Genomic DNA, 13,185 nt, shown 5'->3' with positions numbered 1-13,185 from the left:
CTGACTACTGGCTGGGCATGTTTCGGGGATGTGACAGGCCCCATGGCACAGCCCAGCAGGTCAGAGTTGGGAGGGCCCCAAAACCTTGTTTCTTTTTATGGGTGATAATGCTGAGGGGGCATCTCTGTGCCCCATGTGACCTTGCCATGCCGGTGTTCCTCCTGGAACATGGAGTGCTGGGCTTCCTCTAGGTGGATGTCAGAGACCCACCTAGTTAATGGGGACTAACAGGTCACTAGGTTTATGGTGCAGAGACCCTCTCCCACCACCTGGCTGAGCCCAGCATATGCAGAGGGCTGTGCTCCCAGGGCCCAAAGGGAAAGTGTAGCCTGCAGGCCCATACGTCCTCCTGTGAATCACACCTGGTGGGACAAGAAACCCCAAACACCCCGAACAATGAGTTTCCAGTAAAATATGACAGACATGATGAGGCGGAGGAGAGGAGGGATGTGCCTGGGAGTTGGCACTGTCCCCTGGGTGATGAAAGCCAAGGGGAATGGAAAATGCCAGGCCCGCCCTTACCCAGGAGTATAAAGCCTTGCATCCTCTTCTCACTCACCTAAGCACCTTTCTCTCCTCTCTGCCTGCTCACTCGCTCACTCACCTCCGTCCTTGGCACCATGACTAGCCACCAGTTCACCTCCTCCAGCTCCATGAAGGGCACCAGTGGCTTCGGTGGTGTCTGCAGCCGCGGGCCTTCCACCCTGGTCGGAGGCTCCTGCCGGGCCCCCAGCGCCTACGGGGGCCAGTCCTCCTCCCGCTACAACGCTGGGTGTGCCTACGGGCTGGGGGGCAGCTATGGCGGCGGCTACAGCAGCAGCAGCAGCTTTGGTGGGGCCCTGGGTAGTGGCTTCAGTGGAGGATATGGCGGTGGCGTTGGCGCTGGCGCTGGCTACAGTGGTGGCTTCGGTGGAGGTTTGGGTGGTGGCTTTAGCTGTGGTGATGGGCTCCTGGTGGGCAGTGAGAAGGTGACCATGCAGAACCTCAACGACCGCCTGGCCTCCTACCTGGAGAAGGTGCGCGCCCTGGAGGAGGCCAACGCTGACCTGGAGGTGAAGATCCGCGACTGGTACCAGAAGCAACGACCCACTGAGATCAGGGACTACAGCCTCTACTTCAAGACCATCGAGGACCTGAGGAACAAGGTGCGTGGATCAGGCAGCAGGAGGTGCTATTCCAGCCAGCTCATTTAGGAGCAATGGATGCCTCAGGCCACTGGTTGCTTGGGATTCTTAGACAGGATAGCTGCCAGCTCCAGATCCCTTCTTTTGGCTCTGGATGCCCCCAACAGAGCTGGTCTATGAGAAGATGGTCTCCCTTCCCCTATCTTGCTCAGGCCTCTCTGAGCTCCAGATTCTCAGACCACAAGAGACCAGGGATTCCTACCCTTACATTTTACAGAGGAAGAAGCTGAGGCTTTGGGCTGTCTGCCCAAGGTCACACAGCAAATTAATGGCCGAGCCAAGGCTAAAGCCCTTGTGCCCCACCTGCCAGTACAGGAGGCAGCAACCCGTTCTCCAGCACCGGGGAGGAGCGAGGTTCTAACTGCACCAGGCTAGACATCCAAACCACTCATTAGCTCATTAGTCTGGGCTACCGCCCATGCGCCCTGGCACGGTGGCCCCTCCCCACAGCCAGGAGGGCATGGAAAACCCACAGAGACAATCAGCGGTGGCCCACTTTACGTGCCCCACATAGGAGAGGGCCTGGGGGGCTTGTGTCATCTGACTCCAGCCCCCGTTCCTTGCTCCCATGTCACCCCAGGAGTCTGCTGTTCCTGCTTCCCTTGGTGTCTGGCTCTGATGCTTTGAGTGGATTAGGGAAATTAGATGATGAGGGAGGGAACTCTAGCCAGTCCAGGGTTCAGTCTACCTTTTTTTTCTTTCCTTTTGCTTCTTCTTTTCGAAGCCCCTGTGCCAGATGGATCTCAACTTTCGGGAAAGCCCCACCTTGAGGTCCTGTGCTCTGAAGACTTGAAAAGGAGTGTATGTGCCTACAGAGGACTGACAGGGCTGGCTTGTGCAGATAGAGGAGAATTCAGATTAGGAAGGGGGTCTGGAGAGTCCGGTCACTCCCCTCCTCTGTGGGTAGGGCGCTCGAGGGCCTGAGACCCATCTCAGGTTTTGCAACAACTCAGTGGTAGATACAGGATCAGAACTCGAGGGCTTTTTATCTAAGGTCAGGGCTCTTTCTACCCATTCTGCTGACCACAGGTAGCCAAGTCCTGGGTCAAATCTGGACCACTGGGAGTTATCCTTTAGGCTGCCGTGGCAAAGGCTTGTGAGGAGTAGCAGGGACTCAGGCAGAAGCATGAAAGCAAAGTCCCGATGCAGGCTGCAGTCAGGTCTAGCTAGTGCTGTCCACTGGACCAATGACCTGTGCCCTTTCCACTTGCAGATCCTTGCAGCCACTGTGGACAATGCTAGTGTCGTGCTGCAGATTGACAATGCCCGTCTGGCCGCTGATGACTTCCGCACCAAGTGAGTTTGCAGTGGTGTTTCAGAGCATCCAGTCTCCCCTGGGTTGGGCATTTTTGGAGAAGTGTTCCCTGAACAGAGCTGGCTAGTGCCACAATGGCTGTGTTGAAAACCCCTTGGGGTGTTTGTAAAAATACAAGACCCTTGGGCCCCACCTTTGGAGTTCTGATTCAGTTATTATTATTATTTTTTGATTCAGTTATTTTTAATAGGCTACCTGGGTGATCCTGATCCACAGCCAGGTTAGGGAGCCACTGCTTTAGGGAGGGGCAGTCCCCACTTCCCCGCCTGCCCCTGAAGTGCAGGAGGTAGTCATATCTGGAGGCCTTGTGTGCTACTGGCTGGCTGAAGCCAGAAACATCGCCCCCTCCGTGAATTCTATAGCACGATCAACTGTCTTATTCTTGGCACTGTCCGCCTCCCCAGAATTTCAGATCTGAGGAATAATGGGCTCTGTGTCCATCCATGCCATCTTCAAGACTGGCTCACTAAACCGCCCACAGGACGCCAACTATGGGCAGAAGCTGCAGGGGGAACAGAACAGAGCCTTCAGTGTGACCAGGGAGGGTGTCTCATTCCTTTTTTTGCTGGGTCATTCCAGGTACGAGACGGAGCTGAACCTGCGCTTGAGCGTGGAGGCCGACATCAACGGCCTACGCAGGGTGCTGGATGAGCTGACCCTGGCCAGAGCCGACCTGGAGATGCAGATCGAGAGCCTGAAGGAGGAGCTGGCCTACCTCCGGAAGAACCACGAGGAGGTGAGAGCAAAATGGAAAAGCCAGCTTAGAGGGTTAGCTGGGAGGGAAGAGATGGTGGAGAGGAATGTTCAGAGACCAGGAACACCTCTGACTAGGGAGCCCTAATCGGTTGCCATAGTGAGGCCCCTGACTGTGGACCGTTCTTTGGTTGTGCAGGAAATGAATGCCCTGCGAGGCCAAGTGGGCGGGGATGTCAACGTGGAGATGGACGCCGCCCCCGGCGTGGACCTGAGCCGCATCCTGAACGAGATGCGCGACCAGTACGAGAAGATGGCAGAGAAGAACCGCAAGGACGCCGAGGACTGGTTCTTCAGCAAGGTGGGTGGCCTTCGGAGTGGAAGGGACCCAGGACGCCTGCCTCCCTGGAACTTCCAGCGCCAACGATGTTTTCTTTTCTGCAGACGGAGGAACTGAACCACGAGGTGGCCGCCAACAGCGAGCTGGTGCAGAGCAGCAAGACCGAGATCTCAGAGCTCCGGCGCACCCTGCAGAACCTGGAGATCGAGCTGCAGTCCCATTTCAGCATGGTAGGGGCGGCTGCCAGGCCTGGGGCGGTGTCCAGGGCCCTGGAGGGAGAGAATGACCACCCTCACTGATTCCTGATCTGCTCTCCTTCCCTCCCAGAAAGCATCCCTGGAGAACAGCCTGGAGGAGACCAAAAGCCGCTACTGCCTGCAGCTGGGCCAGATCCAGGAGCTGATCAGCAACATGGAGGAACAGCTGGCCCAGCTGCGCTGCGAGATGGAACAACAGAACCAGGAGTACAAGATCCTGCTGGACGTGAAGACGCGGCTGGAGCAGGAGATCAGCACCTACCGCCGCCTGCTGGAGGGCGAGGACACCCAGTGAGAAGGCCCCCCCCCACCCCAGTCCTGCCCCCCACTGTTCACTCACTGCCCCCTGTGTGTCTGATCATCTTGCCCCTTTCTGTCTTCACAGCCTCTCCACCTCCCAGTTCTCCACTGGCTCTCAGTCATCCAGAGATGGTAAGACTTTCCTCCTCATCAAGCCTGGACTCAAGACCACCCCCTGTCTCCCAGCATGTCTAGGATGTTAGATGGGGGCTTCTGGAGGGCTTGAGCTAGGGTTTTCTCACCCAGTATCCCTTAGGCACGTCTGTGGGTAGAAGAAGCCATTTTCTAAACCCTCCTTATGGCGAGGAGTTGGTGGCCCCCTATTTGTGGCAGATCCCATAGTTCTGGCGGTCAGCATCACGGGCAGAGCCCCACATGGGTCTTCCCACCAAGACCAGTCCATGTGGGCAGATCTGGATGGCACCATTTTGGGCTGAGTTATTAGGAAGCTCCAGTCTGAAGACACAGACTCTGCCCCTGACCTTAGGGAGCTCTAGTCTGAAAGAAATGCGCTGATGATATCAGTGCCGGGGCAAGAGCAGTGGGTGAAGTGGTAATCGGGGGAGAGGGCAGCAGGGAGACAGTTTGTGCCAGTGCCCTCGGCTCCTTGCCCTCGCCCTCCTGATTTCTCCATTGCCTATCCGCCGCTGATAACGCCCTCTCTCCCCTCTTCCCCAGTGACCTCCTCCAGTCGTCAGATTCGCACCAAAGTCTTGGATGTGCACGATGGCAAGGTGGTGTCCTCCCACGAGCAGGTCATTCGCACCAAGAACTAAAGCTGTTCTGCACTGTTCAGGCCTAGAAAGCTCCCCATGTGGACGCAGATTTCACTGGGGGAATCCCCTATCCTGTCCCCCACCCCCCCACCACAAGCACTTCACACCTGAGCCCCGTTTCACCCTTGCCCCTCCCAGCAATCAATAAAGCTTCATTATCTGAGTTGCACAACTCCCGTCTCTGCCTGGTCATTGTCAGGAGGGGTGGTGGGGAGAAAACGGAGGAAGCATCTCTTTGGAGCTCTCATAGCACCTGGCTATGGCGTCCGGGACTGGGAGAAAGGACCTGGGGGCAGATCAGGCTCAGGTCCCAAGATTGCTTTCGCCATCGCAGAAGATAGATGTGTGTACCAGGTCATCTGTGGTGTCTCCTGGGGCATGGAGGAACATGCATTCATTTACTCACTGATCCATTTACTTATTCATTCAACAGATATTATTGAGTGACTTTTGTAAGCCAGGCACTGTGCTAGGTGAGGGACTCTTCACATTTTGGTCTTTAGGGATTCCTCTGAGTATATATTGAAAACTGTAGATCTCTTCCCACCCCCAATAAGCATACACACGTTTGCGTATAATTCATGAGATTCACGGGTCCTCTAAAGCTCATCAGTTGAGGTCCATGAACCCAGTAAGAACTCATGTTTTACTGAGAGTTTTGTCTCCCTCCATTCCACCTGCCCTTGCCTCCACTGCTGGGCCTGAATCCTGCCTGCTCTTAGTTGACATAGAGCAAGTTGATTAGCATTGCCAAGCCTCAGTTTCCACATCTGTAAGGCGGGCACAATGACAGTACCTACCCCGGGAGTTTTTTGTGAGGATTTGCATGTCAGGCCTCTACCGCAGTGCCTGGCACAATGCAGGCTCAGGGCACGGCTGTGTGTGTGATACTGTGTGAGCTACCTATTGTCCATGGTGACTCTCGTCCATAATGAGAGCTGTTTTAGAGGCTTGGGAACAGACTGACTGGTTTCTAACCCTGGCTTTGTTCTTCTTTTAAATTTTTAAAATATCTTTGCTGGAGTATAATTGCTTTACAATGTTGTGTTAGTTTCTGCTGTACAACAAAGTGAATCAGCTATACGTGTACATATATCCCCATATCCCCTCCCTCTTGAGCCTCCCTCCCTCCCACCCTTCCTATCCCACCCCTCTAGGTGGTCACAAAACATCGAGCTGATCTCTCTGCGCTATGCGGCTGCTTCCCACTAGCTGTCTATTTTACATTTGGTAGTGTATATATGTCAATGCTACTCTCTCACTTCGTCCCAGCTTCCCCTCCCCCCCCCCCCCCCCCCCGCCCCGTATCTTCAAGTCTGCTCTCTACATCTGTGTCTTTATTCCTGCCCTGCCTGGCTCTGTTCTGAACCAGCTCCATGACCTTGGAGAGTCTCAGTTTCCCCATTTATTCAGTAAGCATGGTGAACTCCGCTTCTTGGAGTTCATATGGGAATCCAGTGAGTGAATGCACATCAAGAGCCAGGGCTGTAGGAGCCTCTTCTGGTGGGGAGTGTCTTTTCCTCTCTTTGGGGGGCTGGAAAAAGAGGAGGAAGGGGAGGACGTCGCCTGAGTGAGGTGGGGAGGGCTCACCGCCCCAAGCTAGGAAAGAGTTGACTAGTAACTGTGTCACTTTCTACAGCTCATTCATTTAACCACATGAATGAAGCTTTGAGGGGGAGTCAAGGGCGGGACTAGGGTTAAAGAAAAGACTTAGTCTTTGAAGGCAAGGGGACTAAAAGCCTGGGCTGGAATCAGACATCTTGAGTTGGAGTCACGGCTCCTACACTGACTAGCCTGGAAGAATCTGGGCAAGATCCTCTTTTGCAAAACAGGCAACGAAAACCCTCACTGCATAAGGCCATGGAGGATCAAATGATCTCATGTAGGAATGGGTTTAGCATTGTAGTTGGCACACAGCTGGTGCCCCGTAAATGGAAGTGTAAGAGTGTGAGTCATTAGGAAAAGGAATGAAGTAATGTTGGTTTCTTTGACCTCATTTTCACCTCAGGAAAGGAGGCCTGAAACTCTGGGATGTCTTTTTACCTGAGTTTTGGCTCTAAAAAGGGTTTATCTGGGGTGATCTCTGGGTGAGGGTGGGCCATTCTGGAGGTGAGTGACAGAGTTTTGGAGGAATGAGGGGACAGTTCAGGGAGGCGGGAGGTTTGAAAGATCTTCCTCGGAGACTGGGAAGGGATGGTTTTATGGCCCTAAAAGTGATGGGACCCTGGTGGGGAGGGGCTGCGTGATATTCCTAGGGATGCTGGACCCTGGGGACCAGTGTTCTCAGCTGGGCAATGAGCTCAAGTGGCATGGAGTCTGGGGAAGTGGTCCACATTCGGGAGGCCACATGGGCCCGGGCAGAGAGCAAAACGTATCCTTAGTCACCGATGAGGACTGCATTAAGAATCCCCAGACATCACTCTGCCTTGGAGGTGGTGCCGGGTTAAAGTTTCCACCCCCAAAGGAGATCTGCTTTAGAGGAGTACAGAAATGTGAGATTTCTTAGACCTGGCTGTGGTGGGGTGAGCTTCCCCTCCTTGTGAGTAGCTGCTTGACGGTGAAGGTGTAGCTGGGGGCCGCCTGGCAGGGGGCAGGCTCAGAAGTGGGAGGGGAGGAAGTCAAGTAGTGCGCTTTGAGGTGGTCCCACCCTGTATGCGGGGCCCTAGAGGGAGGGAGCAGACAGGCAAGTGTCTACGAGTCCCACACGGAGCCCATTGGCCCACCACCCTACCCCACAGGGGGAGTGAAGCCAACACTTTGTGTCCAGCTGCTGACCAGGGCTCTCGTCCACAGGCCCTGGCGCCACAAGCATCCACCCAAAAAAAGAAAGACCTGGGCCATTCCCTCTGACGAAGGCAAGACCGCCTACCCCCTTGCCACCCCAGATCTAGATGATAGCAAACTAGGAGAGTGACTTCTTAGCACAGTCTAGCGCAGGCGGCAGGAGCTGCCTCTCAAGAGTCCTGGGGCCGGTCACGGGGCCCCTCTGGCTCCACTTCCCCCGAAGCGATTAGGGAAGATGACCCTCTCTCCGCCCTCAGAACACAGCACAGAAGGGCAGTGCTGAGAGGGCTGCAGAGATGGCTCCGCCAACCTCCTCCTCTCCGGGGCCTGCTCCAGGTCATACAGATGGAAAGTGGCTAAGCCCAGCCCCGCTTCCTGGTCTGTTCTGTAGTCTCTCGGGATGAAGCTGAGAGCCCAACAGGACCGAGATGAATTTCTCCTAGCTGACTCCAAGGTTTTTGTTTCATGGGATCGTGTCCATTTTGATATTCTGGGGTCTCCTTTAGTTTTAGGGGGCTCCTTTTTATTGTGAAAAGACCTGAAACATGTCCAGGGGCTTTTACAGGCAACAAGTGGTCTATCTCCCTACGGTTCTCTGATCAGGTGAAGGGCATGTCCTCACGGCAGCAGGTGATCTGGTTTGGATAATGTAGACAGCTAGTCCCATGGGCTGGTGTTGGACGAGGCAGCCCCAAGGAGGCCTGAAGCCCAGGAGGATGGCGGTCCCGACGTCCTGACCTGACCCTCGCTGAGATCGGATGCTGCCATCTGATCTCAGCGTAAAGGGGACAAGGGGGCACTAGGGACTTCCAGGGCAACGCCTGGACTCAGGCTGACACAAGACAGGCACCAGCTCCGAGAGCTGCCCTTTGGCAGGCCAGCACTTTCCCGATGGGGTTCCCAGTGCAGTACTAGCAGCTGTAGGGCAGGCCTGGGCAAGAAAGTTTTTTTCCTTTTTCTGATGAACTTTGGGGTGACGGCATGGGAGAGAGGGTGAAAAGAGACACAGAGAGATGGAGAGAAATAGACGTGCATATAGACAGAGAGAGAGAAAGAGAGAGAGAGAGGAGTCAGAGAAAAAGAGACAGAAACAGAATCAGAGAAAGACAAGAGTGAAGGCCCTGGGCTAGGAAAAGGTAGTGAGGCTCATTCATTCATTCATCCATTCATTCATTCATTCATATGTATTTATTGAATCTTACTCTTCTAGGTGTGGAGAAACCTAAGGATGAATTGAGACAGACTGAACAAGGAAAGAGACAAAGTGAGGAGGCTGGTGGTGGAGAGAGGGAGCCCCGGGCCTTGTGCCCATCTTAGCTCCCACTCACTGCAGGACAAACCTGCTCCACTTCCTTGTTTAGCTCTGTGACTGTGGCCAAGATACCTACCCTCTCTGAGCCTCAGTTTGCTCACTTGTAAAACGATTGCAAAATTAGTAGCTACCTCATAAAATGACTCTGAAGATTAAATACGACAGGGCAGGCAAAGCAACAGGAGTCTCACCTGGAGGCCTGGAGGGTCTCTGATGGAAGAAACCATGATCCTCCAAGCTTTGTGTGCCCTTCTCAGCCCCACTTAGCACAGGTGAATGGGAGCTCAACAGACTAGGAGGATGGACTTATTATCGAGAGGGCTGAGAGCTGAAGTTGTCCATGGTCCAAGGGGAAGTTGGGGGCACACACTGCCATTGACAGTCAGAAAAATGTCTTGCTGTGTACCAAACCCACACCCACAGATTTACAATATTAGCTCTTTTGAGCCTCACAGCAACCTGGTGAGGTCAGAACTGTCTTTCACCACCCAAATCCTTTGCTTGACAACTCACTGCCCTTTGGCCATATTGGCCTTCTGTTCTGTGACCGTACTGCTCCTCCGCACCTCAGGACATTTGCACATGCTCTGTCTCACCACCCCCCCGCTGCACAGCCCAGGATGCTCTTCTACTGGCTCACTCGTACTCACCCTTCACTCAAGGGTCTCTTTCTCATGGCGACACTCCCTGATCTTCCTGACCGGGCCACACCCTCATTATGTGTATCCCATTCTCCTACGGACAGCAGCACTCAGCCCAGTTTTGAATTACATATTTATTCTTGAGAGTCTGTTTTATCCCATAGCTGCCCAGGAAGGCAGGGGCTCTGACTGACTTCATCACCTCGTCCTCGGCACATGGTAGGTGCTCAGTAAAGGATGAACCCAAACTTACAGTGAGGAAACTGAGGTCCGGAGAGGGGAAGCAACTTTCCCCAAGTAAGTGGAAGAACCTGGCTTTAGACTCAGACCTGTTCTGCTCCAAAGCCAGTGCCCCGAACTCCTCTGCTAGGCGAGTCCTCGCAGACACAAGGCTGGGGTGTTCCAGGCTCAGGGGAGAAGCCTTCTGAGGGCCTACCGCATCCCCCCTGCCCCTGCCCCTGCCCGTTGGTCTTGGAGGAGGGGAAGTCTGGCTGGGTGGGGTGGTGGCAGGCGCCTAACATGTGAATAAAGACTCAGCCTTGACAGAAGGTGCAGGCTCCTTGGCCCTGCTTAGGTGGCTAATGGAGGGGCAGGCCTACCCACCACGGCTGCCTTCCCTCCCCCAGCAGCCAGCTACATGATGACTCAGGGCCCTCCCTGGGCCCCTCCTGGGCTCAGTGACAGACAGCAAGTCGGGGGGAGCAAGTGGGAGGTGTGAGAAGCTGGCTACAGGCAAGCAGTGGGGTCCCTGTGGCCAGGGGAAGGCTGTCATTGTCCCCTAAGTCCCCATAGCCTCCGTCCTTTGGGGACACCTTGTAGGTGGAGCTGTGTGGTTCCCTCTCCGTCCTTTGTCTGCTGGAGTCCTTGAAGCCCCTTCTCTCTGTGTGCTGCTCTGCAATCCAAGGGCACGGCCGGCACGGCGGATGCTGGCTGCACCGGGGTGCCGGCTGCAGCCTTGCCCACGGGGCTGCAGAGGCAGCTGACTCTGCCTGGGTCTCAGGCGCCAGGGTGTCCCGAGCTGCGTGTGTGCCGTTCCTCACTCACGCCCTGGAGGTTTCCCATGGCGGGTGTTGGAGGTGGGCTCAGAGGGCAGCCCCTGAGCCCCGAGAGGGGAGAGGAGTCAGCCATATCACATGGCCTAGAAGAAATTGCTTGCTCAGGCCAGGGCTCTGCCAGCCTCCCTCATCCCTGACCCTACCTTGCCCAGTCTGGTTCCCTGGGCCAGACAGAGAGCTCGGGAGAAGGGAGAGGACGGCCCCCAGGTCTGACAGGAGTAGGACCTCATTTCTGCGCCATAGGAGCTGTGAGCACTGAAAGCTCCTTTTTGTATTGGAGGCAGGGCCAGATGTGGAGACGACAGATGTGGGGAGCAGGGTGGCACATGGGGAGTAGTGGGCACTCATTGAGAGGCCCCTCCAGGTAAGGCCTCACACGCACTGTCTTTATGTCCCCTGACAACTCTGCACAAAGCAGCTTCTCATGAGGCAGCTGAGGCCAAGGCCCCAGGGGTAGGGACAGTGGGGCTGGGAGGCGGCTCCTTCTCTCTCCAGCGCACTGCTCCCCCGAGCCCCAGTGGGGAGGCCCAGCTGGTGAGAGCAGAGGCAGCCTTGGGAAGAAGCAGCAGGCACTGGAGCAGATGTGCAGGGATGGCCAGAAGTGGGAGGAAGGCCCCGGCCCTCTTAGTTCTCAAAGAAGGGAGGGGAGCTGGCAGTGGTCAGGGTTCCCTCCATGCGGGCAGAGAATCGGCCAGAGAAGTCCAAAATTCAGGGGGCAGTCAGGTGTAACGAGCAACCCGGAGCAAATAAACTGCCAAGTCCTCATCTCGCTGGCCCTGGGAAGGGGGTGTGGGGAGAGGGCCGGCTGTGCAGTGGTTCCCACGGGCAGTCAGCCTTCCAGGGCAGCTGCGATGGAATTCTCAGGACTGGGGCCTGCTGCTCTGAGCTGAATGAGAGTTAGGGCAAGCCTGGAGGTGGGAAGTCGAGGAGGTGGCTGAAGGTAGGGATTGGTGGGCTTGGGACCAGGGCTGGAAGTAGGCCATTTCTCACGAGAGCCAGCAGGGAACCTCTGGTCAGTCAGGCGGGTCTTGACTACCCTGATATGGACAGGCCTGCATTCTTAGGGTCCCCCAACATGAATGCATTTGCAGGGAGTATACATGCAGGGTCCCAGAGGTGCTGTTTTTTTTTTTTTTAAATAAATTTATTTATTTTATTTATTTATTTTTGGCTGTGTTGGGTCTTCGTTGCTGCGCGCAGGCTTTCTCTAGTTGTGGCGAGCGGCGGCTACTCTTCGTGGCAGTGCACCGGCTTCTTATTGTGGTGGCTTCTCTCGTTGTGGAGTACGGGCTCTAGGCGCGCGGGCTTCAGTAGTTGTGGCACGTGGGCTCAGTAGTTGTGGCGCACGGGCTTAGTTGCTTCGCAGCATGTGGGATCTTCCCGGACTGGGGCTGGAACCCATGTCCCCTGCATTGGCAGGCGGATTCTCAACCACTGCGCCACCAGGGAAGCCCCCAGAAGCGCTGTTTTGTTGCTCCCCACCCCCCAGCTCAGCTGAACCTTTCCTCCATCTAGCTCAGGCATCCAGGACCTGGGGTTTCCAACCTAGTGTGGCAACATCAGCATGGGGATGGGGGCAAGAGATAGAAAGGACAATAGAAGTGGGCCCAGGTCTGGGATAGGGTCTCCAGTCACATTGTAGGTGGATGCTGGGCTCACCGGCAGAGCTTGGCGGAAGCCTGGGGAAAGGTTTACAACCAACGCTCTCGCCACCAACCTTGGTCTAAGAGTTTTCTAGGTGTTAGGCATTCACAAAATGCCTTCAATATCTTTTGTACTACCTGTTTAATTTTTTATTTAACATATTTAGTCCTAGCCATTTAATTATTTAGTGCATTTTGGTACACCAGCTCACCTTTCATTTCAACAAAGATGTATTATGAAGGCAATCCTATGTTACTATATTACTACCAAAAAGTGAAAATCAGAATCACTTGCCAGAAACAGAAGGGAATGATATAAATCAATACTTAACTTCTAACTAGATACTGTTGCCTCCTAAAGGTTCTGAGTCCAAGGCTGGCTTTGGTTTTGTTTTATGGGGTGATTGTCAAGTGTGGAAGGGTGTTGGAGAGGCCCTACGATCTGAGATTTTCTCCTTGACTGAGCAAAAGATTGAAAAATGGAGAAAGGAAATACTTTTTTCACCAAGTGATGTACTAATTTAACATAACCTCTGTGCATCACCTAAAAGCATCTCAGGAAACACTGGTCCTTTATGAAACCTCAACATCCTTTAGCGGCAGCCCAGAGGTCACTGCCTCTTCTAGAGGTCGTTGTTGACGACCCTAGCCTCTCTCTTCTTAACCCTTAACTAACTCTTTTATTTGGCTCTTAGCATCTCCTACCTGGAGCCATCAGTTATATTTCCTTCATCCAATTTGTTGGGATCCTATTTGGACCAGACACAGCGCTGGGCACAAGAACAAGTTCAAGATGAGCAGCGGAGGCATAGAGGAAACTTATCCTGTTGATGGGGGGTCGGGGGTTGGGGGTACGGCGATAAACCGTGGAAACTGTAACGGAGA

At 54.5% G+C, this 13,185-nt stretch overlaps 1 protein-coding gene across 1 annotated transcript; it reads left to right on the top strand.

The window, feature by feature from the left end:
- The first annotated feature begins 579 nt into the window (after window positions 1–579).
- Window positions 580–4,894, top strand: KRT14 (keratin 14). Its single transcript, XM_068529470.1, has 8 exons — window positions 580–1,145; window positions 2,398–2,480; window positions 3,079–3,235; window positions 3,392–3,553; window positions 3,637–3,762; window positions 3,860–4,080; window positions 4,175–4,221; window positions 4,768–4,894. The coding sequence occupies exons 1-8, from the start codon at window positions 621–623 to the stop codon at window positions 4,863–4,865; spliced, it is 1,419 nt and encodes a 472-aa protein (XP_068385571.1). The 5' UTR covers window positions 580–620; the 3' UTR covers window positions 4,866–4,894.
- The last annotated feature ends 8,291 nt before the right edge of the window (window positions 4,895–13,185 follow it).

Source organism: Eschrichtius robustus, chromosome 20 (assembly GCF_028021215.1).
Source record: "Eschrichtius robustus isolate mEscRob2 chromosome 20, mEscRob2.pri, whole genome shotgun sequence".
NCBI lineage: Eukaryota > Metazoa > Chordata > Mammalia > Artiodactyla > Eschrichtiidae > Eschrichtius > Eschrichtius robustus.
This window is presented reverse-complemented; position numbering and strand designations above follow the sequence as displayed.